This window comes from Pituophis catenifer, unplaced genomic scaffold (assembly GCF_029215685.1).
Source record: "Pituophis catenifer annectens isolate HBS135680 unplaced genomic scaffold, rPitCat1.0.hap2 SCAF_2, whole genome shotgun sequence".
Lineage (NCBI taxonomy): Eukaryota > Metazoa > Chordata > Lepidosauria > Squamata > Colubridae > Pituophis > Pituophis catenifer.
Genome location: NW_027256882.1, coordinates 208,945,878 through 208,969,190, shown reverse-complemented (window position 1 = coordinate 208,969,190; position 23,313 = coordinate 208,945,878). Strand labels below are relative to the sequence as shown.

Here is a 23,313-nt window from a genome sequence, read left to right as displayed (position 1 = left end):
AACAACAAACAACAACAACAACAACAACAACAAAACTAAAATAATTTGACCCCATTATACTAGAAATTGGTATCCCATGGTCCCGAGAAGAAAAAAAAATTGAAATAGACATTTAAATAAGTTTGTGATTGAGATGTATACATACACAGAAAACATCAGGGAATAAACATTGTTTTCTTTCCCCAAAATAATGGGAAAATATTTATTTTGGATTTCTGCAGATGATTTTTCAGTGAATGTTGGGAAAGTTCAAAGTAAAAAGAGGATAACAACTAGCAGCAAGGTGAGCGGACTTAATTACAGCCCTGACGAGGATCAGATTGGGACAGATCCTCCTGGAGAAAATGTTTTATAATTATTGTGCAGGAACAACTGAAAAAAGCTGTTGTCTTTAGCAGTACTTGGGAATCATAAACATCCATTTTCCACCATGAGAAACATGATGCTATTGATTGTATAGCTTTTCAGTGACCCAACAAGGTTCTTCTTATATTTTTATGTTCGCTAGAATTCAAATATTTAAATATTCATTTCATAGAGAAATGTATAAGAGCCATGGTGGTGCTGTGGTTAAAATTGCAGTATTGCAGGCAAACTCTGCCTACACCTTGGAGTTCAATTCTGACTGGCTCAAGGTTGATTCAGCCTTCCATCTTTCCGAGGTTGGTAAAATGAGGACCCAGATAATTGGAGGCAATATGCAAATACTTCTACATTGTAAAGCCCCCACAGAGTGCTGTAAAGTGCTATAGGGCAGTATATAAGCCTAAATGCTAAACACTATTGCTATCTGTTCCATGCAAGGACCAAAGCAATTGCAGTTATGTTATTGGTACCTATCTGGAAAAAATTATTTGGCAGTCGCTCATTTGTAGATGTCAATTGATGAAACATGTTTTCTTTTGCAATGCATAATAGTAGTAATATGAACACATACAATGAATGAACCAAAAGCAATTGGGCAGAAAGGTGGATTGATACTATAAGGGTTTGGAAGCAAACATTATATGGTTATTTGATAATGTACCTTAAAAGACCAGTACAGATATTTCTACAGATAGCTTCAGAGAGCTATATGACGGAATAAAACTGAGGCTTCAGTTTTCACTAGCCATCATTTTTCTGCCATGGTTTGATCAGTTATGGCTGAGTAAATTATATCTTGGCATAGCTAGATGTATGAAAACTGTGATGATGAAATTATCTGATGAAATCAATTGGTGCTGGGAATACAGCTGTTTCCAAAAGAACATCTGCCTAAAGGCAGTGATACTAAGAAATGCGTAATGTGGTCTTGGTTGATTGTATTTATATTCTGCCTTTTTAAGACCTCAAAGTTCCAAATTAGGATCTCCAAATTTTATCGCCAATTTAGCTCCTTCATGAAATTATTTGGACTGAGAAAAAAAGACTGACCAATAATTACTTTGGGTGCTCAATTCAGTACTTTAACCACTATACTAGTATAGGCTATGGTGAATGTAGAATACAAAATAATATACATTGCACATATGATATGGCATGGTTCAGCTTAGATAAATCATACATTTTCATTGTCAGAAGTGGTTCTATACTTTACATGACTGCAAAGGAAATCCTGCTGAGTCAATGAAGCTTACGTTCACAAAATTACATACAGGACTGCAGCCTATTTTTGAAAGGAAGAAATCTACATTCTTACATTCAATAAAAAAGGAGTTACGATATTTAGTAGTCTTTTGTATATATTCCCTTAAGGGAAAGCCAACATACAGTATAAAATACAATCATATTTCACTTACTAGTTTTTGAAGGAGAAAAATCCACTGGGCATTAAGAGAATTTCAAGCAACAGCTGTGAAAGCTTAAGTCAGTTATGGTTTATAGCATGTCCTCTTTAGCTATAACATGATCAGTGTCTTAGACTTCAATCAAAAATACATATTTGAACATTTTCCCTGTGGCATACTAGAGTGCATGAACTGAGTGAAACCCCTTTCACCAAAGGCTATTCAGAAGAAAGACAGGGAGCTGGATGCCTCTGTCACAATGCTTTCCTTAAAGCATCAATAAAAATTTAAAAAAGAAAAGAAAACCTTCTCATTTTTCAGTGTTTAAGACTTGGCCCCTAGCATGAATTTAAATACTTTTTTTATGAAGACCTGTCTTTTTGATTGAGGGAGTGGTGCTGTTACAAATCTATTTAAATTACATTTTATCTTTGAAATAAATCTATTTGAATTTAAGGACTTCAGGACTGGGTATTTCAGGGCAGATGACAGCAAGGCCTTGCCTATCTTAAAAAACCATGCTGGAGGCCACACAATAAGCCTTCTTATCAGCCCTCAATATCACACAATAGATATGACTGACAACTCCCTGGTGAGACTTGAACTATTAGCGTTCCTGATGTCTCCTGACTTGTTTCATTGCCTGGAGCTCTCCCAGGAACCAGAGAGAAGCTTAGGCTCTTCAGTGTTAGTATGGCACTTGGAGTGATTGTGACATGGGCTGTTCTGCTTCCCCATTCCAAAAATTCATCAAGATATTCATATGGCTGCCATTCTTATGTTGCTCACGAAATTACTGAAGACCTGGTTGATCTTCCAGGCTGTGGGGACACGGTGATTGTGGATGCTCCTTTTGGTTTTGCTTTGTTATGGTCTGATTGTTTTTGGTTTGGTATTTTACTCTTTCAATCAGTTGTATTTTGGGCATCAGGTGGCCTATTTATTAAATAAACAAATACTCTTTGAATTCTGCCAAAGTATCAAGCATTCATAAGTCTTCAGAAAAAAAATTATCATAATGGGTCCTCCATACCTGCAGAAGCTAGATGATGCTATGAGAGCATGTTTCATCAGATGCTGAGTACCATGACATCAAGATAATAGTACCTCATCTCAGTATCTGAACCTCCTTCTTATATCCCAAGGAAAAACTAAATTAAGGTATTTTCTTCCCTATGCATTGGTCTGATGGCATCCTGACCTGGCAAACTGATAGGTTGGCTTCTTCATTCTTGATCAAAACATTGGTGTCATATATTTGAGGGAAGAGAGACTAGATAGGAAAATAGCCTGCAAATATATATGTCCTTTCAGATATCTTCTCTTAATCTCTTGCTATTCCTGACCATTAATCATCTGGATTTAGGCATTTTCATTCCCCCTACCTTCCCCAGTAGAGACATCTCACCTCTCCAGGTACACTCCCACTTTTACACAAAGAAAATAGTAAAATAAGGTTCTGAGCAAACAAAGTCAGCCTTATGGAATAAGACCCAGTTTTCACTTAGGCTCATTTCCCCTTAATTTAGTAACTAGCTTCTCCTCCAGAAATCTCCAGTTCTCACCTCAGAGTGCTTTAGCAATAGCAATAATTATTATCCTTCTCATCTTTTCTACTACCTTCTCTTATTGGTATCATTATTATGATACACTGAAGCTTATGTATTGAGACAAATTCCTTGTGTGTGTAATCACACTTGGCCAAATAAAGCTATTCTATTCTATTCTATTCTATTCTATTCTATTCTATTCTACTAATAGCACTTAGTTTATATACCACCCCATAGTCAGAATCGAACTCTATGCTGTAGGCAGAGTTAGCCTGCAATACTGCATTCTAACCACTGTGCCACCAGGGCTCTTTAAAGAGCTTGTACTCAGTTTCTTAAAAAGCAAGCAAGCCCTCACACTTCACTGGTGAAAATAAAGATTTCTATACATTATAATTTTTAATATATTTGTTCTTATATTCATAAGGAAAATTTACATTATTGTATTTTTTAAAAATCAAATCTTAACATCAGTTTGCTTATGCAGAATGTAATGCAACTTCAATTTTTTTGGAGATCTTAATGAACATTGCTTTGCAGACATAAACAATGCAGATTTGATGTTGCTTTGTTTACATTTAAACATAATTAAAATGTGGTGTAGTTAACGCAATGACTCCCCAGTCATGTATTTGATATTAGGGATGTGCAATAGTTTGAGGACAGTTGAACTATTTCAGGCAAAACCACAGCTGTTCAAAAAATTGCATTTAGCTCTGAATTGCATTCAGTTGTTTCAATCTCTGCTCTACATCATGATTATTTATTTATTTAGGCAATGACAAAATAAATAGGCAGCAGACTGTAGGATTGATTGATAATACTGTGTGAAATATTAATTTCCATGTTTTTAGTGAGAAGTATCTTTTATAAGAACAAAAGTAATATATTCCTTTTGCTTTCATTGGCAATGAGCCTGCTGAAACCTTCATGGGAAATACATATCCTTTTAATATGAATTTATCTAATCTAGCATTCAATGTGCAGGTACTATCACCATTACAGTTTATGACTGCTAAAATTATGCCTAATGATTATACTAACTTTTACAGGACTCTGAATTTTACAAAACCTGAAGATCAGTGACTGGGGAGAGTGACTGCCCTTAATTCAAAAAACCTAAACTGCCAGCCCTGTAAAATGGATGAATTGCAGCAGTTTTACCAACTTAATATCTTCCACATGTTTTGAGATCATGGGCCCCCATTGCTGACAGGGATTTTAAATAGTTGCAATCCCAACAACTGCAGAATACCAGATTGAGGAAGACTAGACTAAAGCAATGTGTCTTACATATGTATAAAGTATTTGGAATGGAGGAAATATGTTGGAATGCAGGAAATAATCATATGGTATCTATATATAAGAATGTTTTATCTGCACCTTTCCCATTTCTTCTGATCTTTCTCAGAAACAGATTTGATTTTTTTACTGGAACTGAAAGATCAGTAAACACACAAATAAAATTAGTTTAGTTTCTTGCAATCAAATGGAGGATTGGCAAGCACCAATGCCAAAATATAAATTAATATACATCCTATCTGAGAAGTCAAAACAGATGAAGTTATTAAACCATTACAATATTTTAATCCTTTCTTCTTTGTACTTCAGCTCATGCAGTCTTTCAGAAATGGAAGCTGGACTATTGCTAGAAGCTTAAAAATGAAATGGCGCAAATCTAAATATACATGAGGGGATTGAGCAGCTAAGTAATAGTAACTGAAATCCTTCCTTTTGTCAACTGCCTTTATGAAAGAACTCAATGACCTTTTAAGAAGAGCAGAGGGACCTTGTAATCTGCTTATTAATGGAATGCAGTGTAAAGATACCAGTCATCTTCTGACTATCATCCCAAGATTATTCATGGACATTTTTTGCCTTAAGAACTTAAAGATTTGGCTATCACCAAGTTCAGTGGAAGCTTCTTTCAGGAATAAATATACAGGTAAGGTGGGGAAAGATGTGGTTGATCTCCAATTCTCAGTATATCCAGACAGCACTGTGAATGATGGAGAAAACGAAGAGTTGATTTTCTCCGTCATTCACTGTTCAGCAACTTCTGGACAGAGTTCAGCAATATCTGGACAGCTGAGAAGTCCTTACACTATCTACAGAAAAACCTAAACATCTTCTTTTGCTGTTGATATAGATATACGAAAGATGGGAAAACAGGACGCAGAGGGCATTAAAGTAAGACCCAATGAGGATAATAATGTAAGACATTGTATGACACAGTTCCTATGTTAAAATAGTAATTTTAACAATAAAATTGTTCCATTACCTTGGGCTATCCCACCTGGTCAGGGAGGGAAGGTATGTTACAGATCTGTCAATTAAAGAATTCCAACTGGTGGGGTCTAGGAAGAGAGCAGTCTCTGCCATTGTCCCTGCCAGTGGTGGAATTCAATTTTTTTTACTACTGGTTCTGTGGGCGTGGCTTGATGGGCATGGCATGGCTTGGTGAGCGTGGCTTGGTGGGCATGGCAGGGGAGGGATACTGCAAAATCCCCATTCCCACCCCACTCCTGGGGGAAGGATATTGCAAATCTCCATTCCCACCCCACTCTGGGGCCAGCCAGAGATGGTATTTGCTGGTTCTCTGAACTACTCAAAATTTCTGCTACCAGTTCTTCAGAACTTGTCAGACCTTGCTGAATAGCACCCCTGGTCCCTGCCCTATATAATGCTCTTCCCCCACAGGTGAGGCAGGACCCCATGCTCCTGGTCTTCCAAAAAGGAGTAAAACATGGTTCTGCAGCCTTGAATGGGGAGCCCAGAGGAACACACAGCTGTGGGGCTGGTTGGAGCCCTAAGAGCCCTCCTTTGTTTTTTAAACTAATTTTTTTACAGGGTTCAATCATCATTGCCTCTTTTTAAATTCTAAATTTTTTGAAAAAAATTAATTCATATATGCTGTTTTATATATTTCGACATTTTGTTATACACCACCAAGCATCCCTCTCTGAAGGGGATAGGAGAATGAAAAAATGTGAAAAATAAATAAATAAAAATAGAATCAAGTCATCAAATCACCACTAAAAAGACTTAAAAATTTAAGCAAGAAAAATATCAAAGCAGATTCATAACTATGGAAGGATCTTAGTCACAAGTAGAACACCGTAGAAGAAGATTAATTGAAATATAAAAACTATCAAGATTATCAAAAGACCAGCCAACAGTTGTGTTTAAGTCTTTGTTTCTGCCTTCATTATTTATTTATTTATTTATTTATTTATTTATTTATTTATTTATTTATTTATTTAATCAGATTTCTATACCGCCCTTCTCCTTTTGGACTTTGAATTAAAATTCAAAGCTATTTTATTTATTATATATTTATTCAATTTCTATAGCTGCCTATCTCAACCCAACTGACTAGTCAAGTTGTATATGCAAGTCTTTTGCCAAGTGAAACCAAGAGTTAATTGAGGGTTAAGCGTTTGAAGATCTGCATTTTATTGCTGAGCCTCGGTGATAAATTGGATAACATTTTAGAAGTTTCAGTTGAAACTCACTCATCTCTTGAACAAATTGGATAGATTAAAGAGGAAAGCAACCATATAAAACAGCGGTCCCCAACCTTTCTAGCTTGGTGACCTGGTCCGGCGTGGGTGTGCATGTGTGTGTGAGTGGCAGGTGCATATGGGCACGCTTAGCTCCACTTGTGTGAGCGGCACACTCGAGCGAATGGAGCGTCACGTGTAAGTGCAAGTGTTCGCTCGTGTGAGCAGTGCTTTATGCATGCGTACTTGCCATTTCCTCTCAGCCTGGTTTTGAACAGGCCATGGCCGAGTAGTAGGCCACAGCCCGAGTGTTGGGAACCCTTGATATAAAACATGATTCACGAGCAGTCTCTTATTTTTGCCTGTTCAAAGTCCCAATCATAACTCTATTTTAGACCAAAGTACAGAATAAAAATAATCTCACAGAATACCAACAGCAACCAATTATTTGGATAAACACATGCATAGGCTGATGCGTAAAATCATATCACTCACCAAAGCTGTTGCTTTCACCTGAGGGCTTTCATTGGTATTTTCAGACCACATGACAAATCTCTCTGCCTCTGTGAAAAAATATAGCATTTTTTTTTAAAAAAAAGTTCTATCCACAGGTCACAGGACATTCTAGGGTTTTGCGCGAACAAATAAATGAGTTAGGATATGGCAAAATAAATTGTGTAATATAAATTGAATGTAATGGATTTAATAGTTTTATGTAAATTCAGTCAAAACTAAAATAAATTAATTAAATCCTTTCTAAATGATGACTGTGTACTGTAGTGCTTTGAATTTGATTCCAGAAAGATGTTTTGAATGAAGCACAGGGGAGTGGGAATATATAATAACTCTTTGCAAGTCTTTAAAGCGACTGCATCTTTTTCAATGATCACACAATTCTTTCCTCAGCGGCCCTATAACTACAGGAAACAGAGCTACCTTAAAAACTTGCAACAGGTTATTTTCCAACTTCCACATGCTCTTCAGCATCTTTTTTCATCTGACTCTGAAGTATTGCACAGCCCTAGTTAATAATATTACTTACCATATATTACGACTAAAATCAGTAGTGGAGATTTAAGAAAAGCTGTTCCAATTTGAATAATAACAATAATTTAATAGTAGCAACAACAGAAATAATAATAATGATAACAACAACAACATCTGTAACACCGTCAAACATCCTGATTTGCCTATTCCAGGTCCTTGGTAAGGATTCAATAGGTAGACAAAAATGCCAAACCCAGTCTGAACATGTGGCTGATTGTATGAATAACAACAACAACAAATACAACAACAACAACAGCTTGGATTCAAATGCTACACTAGTTTAGCTTAACCACAAGAATTTTGGCTTGTAAAAGAGCAGTAAGTCTGTTTCTTTCATCCAAGGAAATCTGAAATCTGCCAGAGATTTGCACTGTGGCAGTTGAGACCTATTTTAAAAAGCTAAACAAAAGGGGGTGGGGAATAATCTTCAGGAGGGTGCTGCACTACAACTCCTCCCAGAAGCCCCCCCCCAACATGACCAAATATAAGGGATGTCTCAAACTGTGCCCCAGTACCAGTGGTGGGATTCAAATAATTTAACAACTGGTTCTCTGCCTTAATAACCAGCTGGGTGGGTGTGGCCATGGTGGGCGTGGCCATGGGGTGTGACAGGCAGCACTTGGCCTCACTGCAGCCTCCTGGGAGCAAAAACAGGCCGCTGAAATAACTTAAATGTTCCAAATAAAGAATAAGCATCCCATGAGGGATGGTCAATTTCCATATTCTGTTGGTCATATTTATTGATCAGGTGACAAAAATAAGAGATTTTTAGTGTTACAATATTAGATTTGCAGAAGCCTCAGTTACTGCTATTATTGTGGTGCTTTTCCTCCTATAATTCTGTAAACCAAATCAATGTGCCATCTGGGTCATAGGCCAAGCCATCATTATTGATTGATTGATTGATTTTGTCAAGCATGTAGAGGATAACAGATATAAGTATAAACATGATTATGAATACAGGAAATGGATACGAATAAATGGGGACAGTAGGACAGGGACGGTAGGCACGTTGGTGCGCTTATGCACACCCCTTACAGACTTCTTAGGAATGGGATGAGGTCAACAATAGACAGTCTAAGGTTAAAGTTGTGGGGGTTTGGGGATGTAACCACAGAGTCAGGTAGTACATTCCACTCTGTTGCTGAGGTCGTATTTTCTGCAATCGAGTTTGGAGGGGTTTACCTTAAATTTGTATCTATTGTGCACTCGTGTATTATTGTGGTTGAAGCTGAAGTAGTCATTGACAGGTAGGACGTAGCAGATAATTTTGTGTACTACGCTTAGGTCAGACTTAGGTGGTTGAAGCTGAAGTAGCTATTGACAGGTAGGACATTGTTATTATTTCTTACATGTTTTATATGTCTAATAATTTGGGCCTAGAAGACATGTTAATATCTGAACACCAACTGTGTGTACCAGAAGGGTAAAGAATGCCAAGTCAGGCTAAGCAACTTTTTAAAACCTCTGGGTATTCCAGCACGTGCCATTAAAATTTCAAGCCCGCTACATTCAAAACTGCAGGCAAAATGAGCACTGGTCCATGTTGCTCATGCTAATTTCATTTATCTTTTGTATGGTTTATTCAGCAAGGCATAAGGCCTCCTCAGGCTGCTATCAGCAGTCTGTAGCTGAACATCTTTAGATCCTCCCTCGATTCCCTGACATTGAGCGCATTGCTGACCCACTGGTTTCCTTTGACTCATTAAGGATTTCAGCTGTGAGCAGTACTTTAGACGGCTGATAGACAGCAACAATTAGGGAGAGGGTACAGAATAGAAACAACACTGAAGTCTCTCAGCTCAAAGGCAAAGGGAGGGCAGAGAAACTGGGTGGATTTCATCTGGCTAGGTCTTGACGTAGAGGAGAATGGAGATATCGCAAAGAACGGATATAGCACGGGTGGTCCAACTTTTTTTGGCTTGCTTTGATCACATTGAATGAAGAATTGTCTTGGACCGCATATAAATATATATAATATAGTTAATCTATATAAATCACATAATAATATTAATGTTTACAATCTTGTGGGGCTGCATTACTAGTTGTCCAGGGCTGCATGCCTATAGGGATATAGCCTTGAAGGAGGAATACAAGAACTGCAAAGTAAATAAAAATTCAGTTCTGAGAAAGAGGAAGGGGTAAAAAAAAGAAACTCAAGAGGACACTTTGATTTTGTTTGGGATAAGAGAGGACAGACGGAAACTCTGATAGGTTTCCAAGTTATTATATCCTATAACAATAGAGTAGAATTCCAATAATCCTTGCAGGGTCTGTTTTCTGAAATAATTTACTTCAAGAAACTGAGAGCAGCCAAAGGAAGTTTAGCTATTGGTTAAGACAGGAAGCTCACTAGATTTAACCACATGCTTCTAATCACCCCTTTCATCAGGCAAAGCTTTATTTTGCCTTGAAATGCAACTAGAAATACTTTAAATAAATAACAATGTACATCAAGAGACATAGGTGTGCATTTTATTAATAACGTAGCAGAAACAACCAACCAACCAACCAACCAACCAACCAACCAACCAACCAACCATCCAACCAACCAACCAGGATTTGGAGAGATGGTTAAAAACAAGAAAGAATGGATAATACTTTCTCAGCTTCACTATCAGCTATCAGTGCTAGCAGTTGGACTCCAGCCAGTTGACCGTGTCTAGATTTTGAAATTAAGGTGCTTCTGACTAAATTAGTACTTTGATAAGAGACTTCTAAGGTATTGAGAATAGACAGGAGAACTTGAAAATATATCCCAGAAAGATAGCTATTGTCAAGAAAACTACATGGACAACTCCATGAACTGACTGGACATCAAACTTATCCCCAAAGAAACTTTATTTTATTTGGCAATTATTTGAAAATGTGCATCATGGTAAGAATTCAAATATCCTGTTATCTTAATAATGTACTGATTCAGGAACATAATAAGCTCTTTTCTGCTGGGGCAGGCCAGTGATTCATCTTCCCAGTACTGTCTACAGTTAGGCACAAATTACCTTTGGGCTCCCCTTTAGAAAGAGTGGTCACATAGAGGAAGGAAGGAAGAAAGAAAGGAAAGAAGGAAGGACGGAGGGGGGGAGGGAAGGTTCAGCTGAAGAAATTCCTTCACAACAGCTTCTTTTGAGATGTAATGGAAGTGAGAGAAATTGTAGGCCATGGAGAGATGATTTTATCACCAAAAAAATCTCCAAACAAACATTAGATATTCCTGCACATACAGCTCTGATTATGTCTCTTATAAATAATGACAGAATACTGTGTGGAAATCAGGCCATTATATCTGGCTTAGCTATGTGTATAAATTCAGTCACAGATCCCTCCTTTCTTGCCCAACAGGAATGAAAGAAAGGGGTTCCATATTTAAGGTTGATGCTTTTCAAAGTATTTGATTTTCTGTTTCGGAAAATGAAGCCCCAACCGGAGAAGCATTACTTTGGCAGATGGGCAAAGCAGTTTCTAACTCAATAGCTAGAGACTGTTGATGGAGATGTCCTGAGTGTCGAAGGCCTTTAATGAAATGGAAGTAAAGCCAACTATATGCTGCTTTTCAGCCTAGCAGCTGAGGTAGGCTCCTTAATTTGAAATTCAATGCTTAAACTAAAAAAATGGAACCTGGTGAGAGTAAAATTAAATGATTTTGCAGGATTTTGTTATATGAATATTTCTTGAATCAAATGAAACCTAAGACTTGCTGAGCTGGATGAAGACAGTCTCTCTAACTCAGCATCTTTCTGCCAGGGTGACCAATCAGATGCTTATATAGGCAAGATACAAACAAAATAGCACCTTTCTGTTACCTTAGCAACTGGTCCTGACAAGCTTAATACTTCAAAAGGAAATATATGGTACTAAGGGAAATATGTGGCTATTATGCCCATTGATAGCTTTATCTTCACATTATTTCTCCAATCTTCTCTCAAAGCCATCCATACTGATTGACTACCTCTTGTAATATACCTCACAGCAAAACTGGTGCAAGAATGGAGTGGAGAAATACTGGTAGTCCTCAATTTACGACCACAATTGAGCCCAAAATGTCTGTTGCTAAGTGAGACATTTGTTTTCTGAATTTTGTCCCATTTTACAACCTTTTTTCCCCACTGTTGTTAAGTGTATCACTGCGGTTGTTAAGTTGATGAGACCGTTATTAAGTGAATGTGGCTTCTCCATTGACTTTGCTTGTCAGAAGGTTGCAAAAGGCGATCACAGGACACTGCAATCCGTCATAAATATGAGTCAAGCGTCTGAATTTTGATTACCTGACCATGGGGATGCTGCACAGGTTGTCACTTTTTTCAGTACCGTTATAACTTTGGTCACTAAATGAACTGTTGCAAGTCGAGGACTACCTGTATTTTACAGGATTATGCAAAACTTTGTGTCAAGCTGCTATACCTCTAAAGAGCAAAGCAAAACTGTCCCACCACTAAACATGGCTCTGAGTTCCTTTTTGAGATTCTTTCCCATCACTTCAATAGTCTTCTGTCACTGCTTCTCCTAGAGATGCTGAAGGAGGCTCATGGCAGGACATCAAGTGCCACGGCAAGACCGATCATGTCAGCACAGTGCCTCAACAAGATGGATGGTGTTTGGCTAAAGGGCCTTAGGAAAGTCAAGCATAGTCACCTCCTATTGGTCAAATGTTTCACCCTGAACTTGTATCATTCAGCTTAACTGGATGAACCTAATTTCAGTTACTCTTTCTTTCTTATTTTTCTGAATCTACTAGATTCAGTTTGTTGAATTTAATTAAAAAAAATGGATAAACATGTATGTGTATTTTATATCTCTCCAAACATGGGAAGTTTTGTTCACAATTGGGTTATCTATACTATTTTTGAAAAACAGATACTATGACTGGACACTGGGATGAGTTCAGTTTGGTAAGCCATCCACTGAATTACGTTAAAGAAAACTGCAATTAAATAAGGGCAATATAAATACCAACCAAGTTATTATGGTGCATAGAGAATGAGTTTTGGATTATGAAATCTGCAGACCAATTCTTATTAGATTTTTATTCTATCATCTATGTATGTATGTATGTATGTACGTACGTACGTACGTACGTACGTACGTACGTACGTACGTACGTATCTACCTACCTATCTATCTACCTATCTATCTATCTATCTATCTATCATCTATCTATCTATCTATCATCTATCTATCTATATCTCTCAAGTCTGCAAACATATGCAATACTCCTGTCTTATGATCCCCACAACAATCCTGTGAGATGGGTTGTGCTGAGAGAGAGAGAGAGAGAGAGATTCATGTCAAATCACCTAGCTGGCTGTGCTTAATGAAGGCCTAGAATTCTATTCCAGCGCCTTAACCACCACACCAAAATGGCTCTTATTATTTATATAATCACCCCTGATGTCTATCACTGGTTGTATGGGTGTTTAGTTCTGACCTCAGAGGGCTGCTGGTGAGATCCCTGAGAAACTATTTATGAACATTCAGTTGGAAGCCCTACACGACCGCTTATATTACAACGAAACATCTTAATGTTATTTGACTAGTATCCTCCTGAATAAGTATGTAACAATAATCCCTGCTTTATGGATCAAAGATATTGATTGCAGCTATTGCTTGTATGAAAGCTATCAACAATAGCAGGTTAGCTCATATAGTACTCTACAGAGTTACTCATTCTTCCTGAAGAAGGAGTCACCAGAGTGAAAGAAAAGAGGTTGCCAAGGAAACCGTTTTGCAATTTAGTAGTGACTTCAAACATACCCAAGAAATAATGTCTGTTGTCATAGCCTTGAGTGTCTCTCATAAACCTGCTTCAAGTCATCAAGTGGTTAGAAAGGGCCATTAGAAAGATTGTTTCCCTGAAGCCCAGAACCGTTGTACATCATTTTGCTTTTACATTCAGGGCATGCATGTGGATGATCCATGTCTTTTCTTTAAGCAGTCACATAACAGGCCAGTTGTTCAGAATACTAAAGTGGTTGGACTGTGTGCATGTGCATATAGGAAGACCCCAATTTATTACCAGGACTCCTGACAGTCATATCTGAAGCAACTGGGAACAACTTTTGCGCAAACACTTTCAACTATTAAGGGTGCACTGTATTTATTTTGTCTCCCACAAATGTTAAACAAACAGGTAATTTTCAAAGATTTTGGATTACAGTTATGAGATGCAGCAGATACTTGATGCTCTTTCCCATTGTGTTTAATGGGCTATAGTTCTTACACCTGCATGGAACCACTAGACGAGATCATTCTTTGCTTTGGGGCTAGTGATCAACAATGTATTTATCAAACCCAATTGTGCACATTTCACCCCCCCCACTCCCCCCCCCGCCCCCCGGCAATCATGCTGTCAAAATCCTGGTCCAATATCTGGAACCTGAGTGGTTCTGGATGGGGACATACTAGATGGTCAATCATGACAGGACTGAGTGGCTGTGTTTATTTAGATCCCTCAGATATTCCATCATCAGTTCTCAGTGGGACTGCATTTCTGCATTCAAGATTTGTATGCAATTTGGGGTTCGTCTTCGACTCACAGCTCTTGCTTGAAAAGCAGGTGGGAACTGACCATAGGATCTTTGCAGAGGTATATCCAGTGCTCCAGTTACACCATTTCCTAGACCAGGTAGTCATTCGTACACTAGTCACTTCACAAATGGATACTTGTAAGTTGTCTACATGGGGTTCTTCCTAAAAACCATCTGGAAGCTACAGCTGATCTAGAATGTGGCATTGTGGACAGGAGTGGAAGCATCAAGTTAGGTTCACATGGCTCACTGCTTTGTGAGCTGCACTATTTACTTCTGGGCTGGTTATCTCCGTAAAAGCACTTTATGGCATAGGGCTGGGCTACTTGAGGCACCACTTACCATGGTGCAATCAATCAGAGTAGTGCCCTCTGGTCTCCTTGATTGAACAGTGTCATCTTATGGGATGGAAGAAGTGTCCCTTCTTTCTTGTAGTGCTTGCCTTCTGGAACAACATGAGAGATTTCTACCCCTACGATTTAGTGATTAGGCAATCACTAAAAAAACTGGCTGTTCTTTCAGGCTTTGGCATAGGGTGTTTAATTATGTTTGATTTTATAGCAGGTTGTATTGTTCTTCCAGTCAGCCATGATTTTTTTTTTATGTACTCTTTCTCATTTGTAAGCTGCCCAGAGTCACTAAGAAGTCGGGCAGCTTCAAAAATGGATAAATAAATAAAAAATAAAACAAACATCCCTCTCGCAGTCTCTTTCCTAGGAGGAGTGGATGGAAAACAAAGTCCAAACCATGGGAATGGTACTAGAATTGACTCCCTACCAATCTGATAACAGCTTAGGGAATTCTTCAATCTTGCCAACATTGCTTGCAATATTCTTTTGGGCAGTTGTCAGAAAACATTGGCTGACAGGAATTTTGGGCAGTTGTCAGAAAACATTGGCTAAATATTTAGGTATTTAGATAAGAAAACCACCAGGGGCGTACGTTAGGGAAAGCCAAAACAATCTCAAAAAGTAAGCCACTTCTGTTTTGTGGCCCAGACAACAACAATAATAGGTTGATAAAGCCAACTGAGAACAATTGTCCGAGTTGTTCTGGCAGGTAAAGAGTTGCCTCTTCTGCCAGGGTTTATCCCATTTTGAACCTGTAACAAGAGGGTTGTTGATGTTGTGGGTGGATTTCCATTGTTTGTGAGGAATCAAGAAAAAAAACCTTTTATATTATCCCTGACTCTGAAACAAGATTTTGGGGGGGTTGTTTCTTTTCCTACATAGTATTTTGTAAAGAGAGGAAAACGAAACAATTCCACTATGGTTTAATGGTGTCCATCTCGGTGAGGAGGCATTCATTTTTACACATTTTCCTGTTTAAGTGTTATGCCTACAGTTTAGGGTGTGGGCAATAAAAACTGAAAAAGAAACATAATGTTGTTCTTATGAACATCTGTTAGATTTGCCTTCTTTTTGCCAGTTTGTCCTTTATTTTTTTTTAAGAAAATATGTTCACCATAGCTATAGCCTATAATGTCCAGTCAGATGAATTTTTCAAAATTGGAAATTTCCAGAAGAATGAACAATAGCAATACTATGGTCTCTCATTTTAAACCAGCCACATGTACTTAGTGTGCTGTATTCAGAAGGCTTTATTTCAGTCAATCACTTAGCAACATGTGCAAAACACTTTTTCATTTAAAACCATTCCCTCAAGACACAGGAAGGAAACAAATCTATTGGAATGATTCCAATAATTCTTCTTTTCAACCTTAAGGCATCTATTTATTTTGACAGTCAGTTCAAAAACATCTTACTCATATTAAATGCTATTTTCCTTTTTTTTTTTTTTTAATGCCAGAGTCATCTACAAATGCTCTGTTTTTAAAGGCTACAATTCTATACATCTTTTCCTGGGAAATAATGACCACAATGGGTGTTGCTTCCGAGTCCACACACACGTGGATACTCTGAGCAACAGCTTTGACTGTAGATCAGCTTAGAATGAAAGAACTATATTTAAACATAACCTCATGTCCCCATAATGACTCTTCCTTTGAAAGCATCATGTCAAGAATGATAAAACGTTCCAAGATCACACAGCAAATATATGGGTCTAAACACTTAGAAGGCACTTCAATGCCGCCCAGTCATTCTTTGGTAACTGATGGATTATATACATCAGATACTCGTCTTTCTTCTACTACATGAAAGGCCGCATTATATTCTCATGGGCTAGATTTTTTAAAATGGCATTTGCCAATATCTCTATTGTAATTATTATAATTATGGATTCAGTGCTTTCATTTTTATTGGTAATGCTGTAAATACATTTTAACAATATTTCTGGTTTAATAGGAAAACAGTGAATTCTCTATACAGGTAGTCCTTGACTTACATTTCATTTAGTGACCGTTCAAAGTTACAACGGCATTGGAAAAAAGTGAGTTGTGACCATTTTCACACTTACAACCATTGCAGCATTGCAGCACGAGATCAACATTTGGATGCTGGGCAATTGACTCATATTTCTGATGGTTGCAGTGTTTCAAAGTCATGTGATGCCCTCTTGTGACCTGACCAGCAAAATCAACAGGGAAACCAGATTCACTTAACAACCCTGTGACTAACTTAACAACTGCAGTGATTCATTTAATAATTGTAGCAAGAAAGATCATAAAATCGGACAAAACTCACTTAACAAATGTTTCGCTTAGCAACAGAAATTTTGAGCTCAATTGTGGTCGTAAATCGAGGACTACCTGTAGTTGTTCTGGCTTTCCTCAGGATTGAGTAAGCCATTTGAGTTATTTTTTGTCAGTTTGTGTAAATGTTGTTATACACTGAACTACTGACCTTCAGATGAGACCCTCTCTAGCTAATTTCCTTGTGGAGGGCTCATAGTTAAGGGCTTTATAGTCAGAAGACACTCATTGCCATAAGAAGAAAGGAATATTCTCCCCCTTCTCCCAGGTCACCATTGTTCTTCTGCAACCTACAAATAACAATGAGTTTTCAACACCAATAGCTGTTGATAGGCTTGGTCTTCACAAACCTATTCCATCCCTTTTTAAAGTCATCCAAGTTGGTAGCCATCATCTGAATTCTATAAATTAAGCATCCTGTGAAGAAGTGCTTTTTGGGGGGGAATCTGTTGTAAATAAATGTAAATTTCCATTCAATCAGCTTTATAACCTTGTTTTGAGAACAAGAGAAAAACTTCTCCCTGACATGCATAACAGTCTTCATCTTCATCATGTTTCCCTAAGAGTTTCAAAAAATCTTTCTACACAACAAATGGTGCCAGAGGTTTCTGATAGTTTTGATTGTCCTCGTCTGCACTTTTTACAGCTGTATTATATCAATCAATCAATTTTATTTGGTTTTTCATCTGTGAATGAACTGTAGACTTTTGTCAGGGCATTACAGGTTGTCCTTGAATTACGGGATCAAATTTCTGTTGCTAAGCAAGACGATTGTTAAGTGAACCATGGGGTTATTAGCAGTGGTGAAATGTAAAATTTGTTACTACTGGTTCTGTGGGTGTGGCTTTGTGGGGCGGGGTAATGTGACTAGGTGGGCGTGGCCAACTTTTTTTTTTCTTTACTTTTAAAAGCATTTTTTCTATAACCTCTTTGGTTGAAAAATTCTTTTAAAAGGCTCTGACGATCAGGCAACTCAGCTGGGAAAAAAGTGGTTTTTTTTTCAGCTGGGAAAAAGAAGTAGAAAAAAATGCTTTTAAAAGTAAAAAAAAAGCCTCTGATGATTGCACGGCTCAGCTGGGCATGGGGGCGGGCAGGGATTTCTGCTACCGGTTCTCCAAACCACCCACTGCCATCGCTACCAGATGAGGCAATCCGGTCCGAACCGGATTAGGCAAATTAAGCCTGGTTATTAGGCAAATTAAGCCTGGCCTATTGACTTTGCTTGTTATTAGGCAAATTAAGCCTGGCCTATTGACTTTGCTTGTCAGAAGTCAGCTGGGAAGGTCACAAATGTCAATCACATCATCCTGCAATTCTGCAACCATTGAAAATACATGCTGATTGCCAAGCACCAGAATTTAGATCACATAATAATGGGGATACTGCAATGGTCATAAGTGCAAGAATCAGTTATAAGTTTTTTTTCAATGCCAATGTAAATTTGAAAGGTTGTTAAATGAATGGTTATAAGTTATAAGTTATAACTTATAACCATTATACTTATAATGGTTATAAGTATAATGTTAGCAGTTTTAGTTCCGAATGTGGTTTTTCTATGCTGATTTGACATCTCATTAAGCGATCACTATGACACCAAAATAATTTTTGGCCCAATATGTATTTATGTTTACAAATAGCTAGGTTTTCCTATTCTATGACTGCTAAGTTCATTCATCAGCCTTTGATGAGGTACTGACCTTCTGTCATCCATAAGGTAACTAAATTTTGGGTTGCTGTATTAAAAATGAAGCAACAACAGAAGTTAAGGATGAGCAGTTTTTCCCATTTTTATGTGAACAACTGATTATTGAGAAATTGAAAATGAGTGGAACCTGATTTAATGAGCAATTTACTTATTTTTGCTAGGCTGTAAATTCACAAGTTTTTGGGTATCTCTCTGGAGATGCCACCAAAATCTTGGTGATCTGTTGTGTAGGTTCTCAGGATGTCCTAGAATAAAGTTTCAATATGTTGATTTACAGATTTACCTCAAATGGTCCTTTTTTGGTAATATCTTTTCTGAGACAGTTGGTGATTCTTTTTTATTTCCTTCTTAAGTTAGGCTTTCCATTTCTGGAATGAGAGCCTTTCAATTTTCACAAATTCCTGATCAATGCTAGAAAGCCTCAAATATTTCTTCAGTGTTTAAAAAGGGAATTATCAAGAGGATGAGTAGGTTCCTGGATTGGGCTGTGGCATGGCTTAACCGTGGTTTGTTGAATAAGCCACAATCAGCTGGATACGTGTATATGTGTATGTATATATATTTGAATATTTTATTTTTTACTTAAATATTTTAATTTTTATAGACAAAAAAATTTAAAAGCAGAAAGAAGATTTAAAACAAAGAAGTAAAAAAGGGAGAAATTGTCTGTGTCACAATTAAATAAAATATCTAGCAGATTGCTAAATCTATTTTAGGAAAAAATAAAAATAATGAACAATTCTCTAACACCATAGCATGTCACAAAATCTTGCCAGAGAAAATAAATATATTGAATTGTTTTTTTTTTATTAGTAGCTAAAATTGACTTTTCCAAAGCCTAGCTAATACAGGTACAGTAATTCTCAACTTACAATAGTTTGTTTAGTGACTAGTGATTAGTGTTTAGTATGAAATTGAGTGGCACTGAAAAAAATGACTTATGACCAGTTTTCACACTTATGACATTGCAGCATTCCCATGGTCACATGATCAGAATTTGGATTGGCAACTGGTTCATATTTATGAAGGTTACAGTGTTCCAGGTCATGTGATCACTTTTTGCAATCTTCTGACAAGCCAAGTCAATGGGGAAGCCAGATTCACTTAACAACCATGTTACTAATTTAACAACTGCAGTTATTCACTTAACAATTGTGACAAGACAAGTTGTAAAATGGGGCAAAACTCATTTAACAAATGTTCCACTTAGAAACCGAAATTTTGGGTTCAGTTTTGGTTGTAAGTTGAGGACTATCTGTATAAATACTTGCTAAGAATTTGTTAAATTGGGCAGGATACATATTATGTCAATAAAAATATGTAAAATTTCAAATTCTTCCATATTTATAGTGGTGGTTGAATCCTTTTCAGTGACTCAGTTGTCTCAAATTCAAATCACATTCAAATTCCTATGATTTATGAAGTTTATCTTTCTAGTTTACCTATGTGGCTAGATACACCAAAATACTGTAACGGATATGCATTTTCTATGATGGAAATAATGAAGTAATCAGATCTGGCTTTACTGACTTTATATCAGTATTAAGAATGGGATTTTCAACGCATAGATTACATCTGGAGATTTTAGCTCCAACCTACCTTTTTTCATTCTTGGCGGGCAGCCCATATAATAACCATATTTTCCAAGAACCCAGTGTATATGTTCATCTCAGCATTATGGGAAGTGGGAATGAGAAGACTACTTAAACATCAATCTAAGATTTGGCTAAGGACATGTGTGGATGAGAAAATTAGAGTGGAACATCTTCTCTGGCTCATTTAAAGTCTGATAATATATTTGATCTAGCCTTGCATAAAGTAGATTGTAAAACCAGAATCAAACTTTGTATACTGTTAAAACGGATTCTTGAGGGAATTACACAATTATGGACAATACATAATTTCAGAAGGTGAATGGGAATATTATCCAGAGATCACTCTTCATCTGTCATTAACTAAAGGTAGCAAAGGGTATTCCTTTTATAGTTATTATACTGGTCTTTTATTGTGTTTGGTCTTGGACTGTAAATAAATGTTGGTTCCTATTAACTGTGCTTTTTCCCTTTTTGAAAAATACCATTTGCAAAATAGCTTCATGGCTTGTAACCTATCCAGTCAAACCTGCCCCTATAATGAGTAACCTATAATGTTCTGTTCTCATATTACTTTACATGAAAAATACTATTGATTGGATATAAATTTGCCTATTCCACTCTCCCAGCAATTCTATTTTACATGCTTTGGTTTTGAAAAACATAGATAACATCGGGAAAGGCAATCTGGCAAGTGGTCCTGCAAGTAAGTAAGTTATGGAAATTTTAAGCATCCTCCCTATAATTTATCTTCTTGCAAATTTTGTGTATTTAGAAATGTAAACTATGAAATTATTTTCTAGAATTCCTTCTTTGGTCTGTATTTGGAGTAAATCATTTTTCATGTGCCCATAATGCAAAAGATAAAATGCCACCTGAGTTTCCTGCTCAAATCATGGACCCGTTTTGCCCATTGTTTTCTTTCCTAATTTAGGCACCCCAGAAGGTTTTTAAGTAGGCAACTAAGGGCCTCCCAAAGGCACACCTGAGCCTGCCTTGCCTTACTTTGCTTTTTTTAAAAAAAATCCACATCATTAAAAGGTTCCTTTCCCTTGAATTTCTTAGTTTTACAATGGCTATAAATGCTACAATTAAGGCCCCTTGTATCCAGCAATTGAGGAACAATTAACCTGAAAATGTGTACCTGGTTTTATCGGCTCCACATCAGAGAAGGTATTTGTGACTCCATTCTTCTGCTTTGTTTACTGTTCTTATCAAAGGGTTTTGTTTTTTTAAGAACAATTAAAGGCCTATGGGAAGTAAATCTTAGCAGTCCTATTTTCTCCTTTTATGTTCACTGTTCCATTCTGTTTATTTGCCTTAAGGGACCAACATCTAATTTTAAATTGTGGAAGAGGAAGAAGCGTATTTTGAACCACTGGATCTTCTTAATGGTTTCATCTCCATGTGACCCATAGCTCCCCAATACTTCTTTAAGTAAACATTGAACGTTTTGGGGAGTTACTAAATGTCAATTGGTTTCCTTTGTCTGTAGGTCTCTTCATAGGCAATTCATAGCTCTCAAAATGAAGACAGAACTATACCTAGTGATCCTAACTTTTCTGTTTCTGCATTTGCTTGCTTTGGGTTTTCTTCTTAAGACAGTTCAGCACAAATTCACTATACTTATCAATTTTATAGGACCAGTGATTAGAAGTAGCTTCTACTGGCATGTGACTAATTGAGGTAATCCTCGATTTACAACAGTTCAGTGACCATTCAAAGTTACAACAGCACTGAAAAAACCAATTTATGACCATTTTTCATACTTATGACCATTGCAGCATCCTCATGGTTACGTGATTTTCATTTGGATGCTTGACAACTGACTCACATTTATGATGTGTCTTGGAGTAGTATGATCCCCTCTTGTGACCTTCTAATGAGCAAAGTTAATGGGGAAACCAAATTCACTCAACACGTGCAATGATTCATTTAACAACGGTGACAAGAAAGGTTATTAAATGGGTCAAAGTTCTTTCTTTAACAACTGTCTTGCTTAGCAATGGACATTTTGGGCTCAATTGTAGTTGTAAATTGAGGACTACCTGTATGCAGGATCGTAGTTCAAATCAGGACCATCACACCTATAGTAGCTAGGGAGGGTTGAAGTTTTTCCTCCTAGTCCAGGGATGAAATCCAGCAAGTCTGACAGGTTCTGGAGAACCGGTAGTGGAAAGTTTGAGCAGTTCGGAGAACTGGCAAATACCACCTCTGGCTGGCCCCCGAGTGGGGTGGGAATGGAGATTCTGCAGCATCCGTCCCCTGAAGTGGGGAGGAAATGGGGATTTTGCAATATCCTTCCCCCAGGAGTGGGGAGGGAATGGGGATTTTGCAGTATTCGTCCCCTGCCACACCTACCAAGCCACCCCCACCAAGCCACACCACGCCCATCAAGCCACACCCACAGAACCGGTAAAAAAAATTGGATTTCAGCACTGTCCCAGTCCCTTGGATTTTGGAATTCCTCTCCTTTAATCAAAGGTAGGGAGAAGCCTTCTGCTCTGTCAATCCTGCTGCAGGTTGTGCTAGAATAAAATAATCCTGAAAGCAATGCAGTTTGTCAGATTTAATAGTCTCCCCTTTTACCTGGGAGCCTTACTATAGCCTGCCACCATTTTATCCTTTAATAAAAACCCTGTTTCCAAATCAGTTATTTCTATCTTACGGTTGTGGCCACTTTCTCATGTTTTAGGTAGAAGACTTCAGCAACATCAGGAGTATCGATCTCAAAGAAATTCTGTGAGGAAATGCTCTCCCGTTTTGGAGGCATGGTCATCTTTTGGTACTTGTTCCCTAACGGGTGCTGTGGCAAGAGCAACTGAATGGCATTTCATGCAGAGTGAGAGCACGGAGAGTCGTTCCAGATGAACAGAAATATAAAGTAGCAGAAAAAGAGAGAGGCTGTGTGGATTAGTACTTTAATATTTTAGTGAAAGGGGTGAAATTATGTGGATGCAAAACTTCCCC

At 37.5% G+C, this 23,313-nt stretch overlaps 1 protein-coding gene across 3 annotated transcripts in view; it reads right to left on the bottom strand.

The window, feature by feature from the left end:
- Positions 1-23,313, bottom strand: part of PALM2AKAP2 (PALM2 and AKAP2 fusion) — a 253,616-nt gene that overhangs the window by 85,522 nt on the left and 144,781 nt on the right. For all 3 annotated transcript variants that reach the window (XM_070938551.1, XM_070938554.1, XM_070938552.1), the window contains one exon: positions 7,318-7,385. In XM_070938551.1, the coding sequence (XP_070794652.1) occupies positions 7,318-7,385 (68 nt within the window). The remainder of the gene's footprint in view (positions 1-7,317; positions 7,386-23,313) is intronic.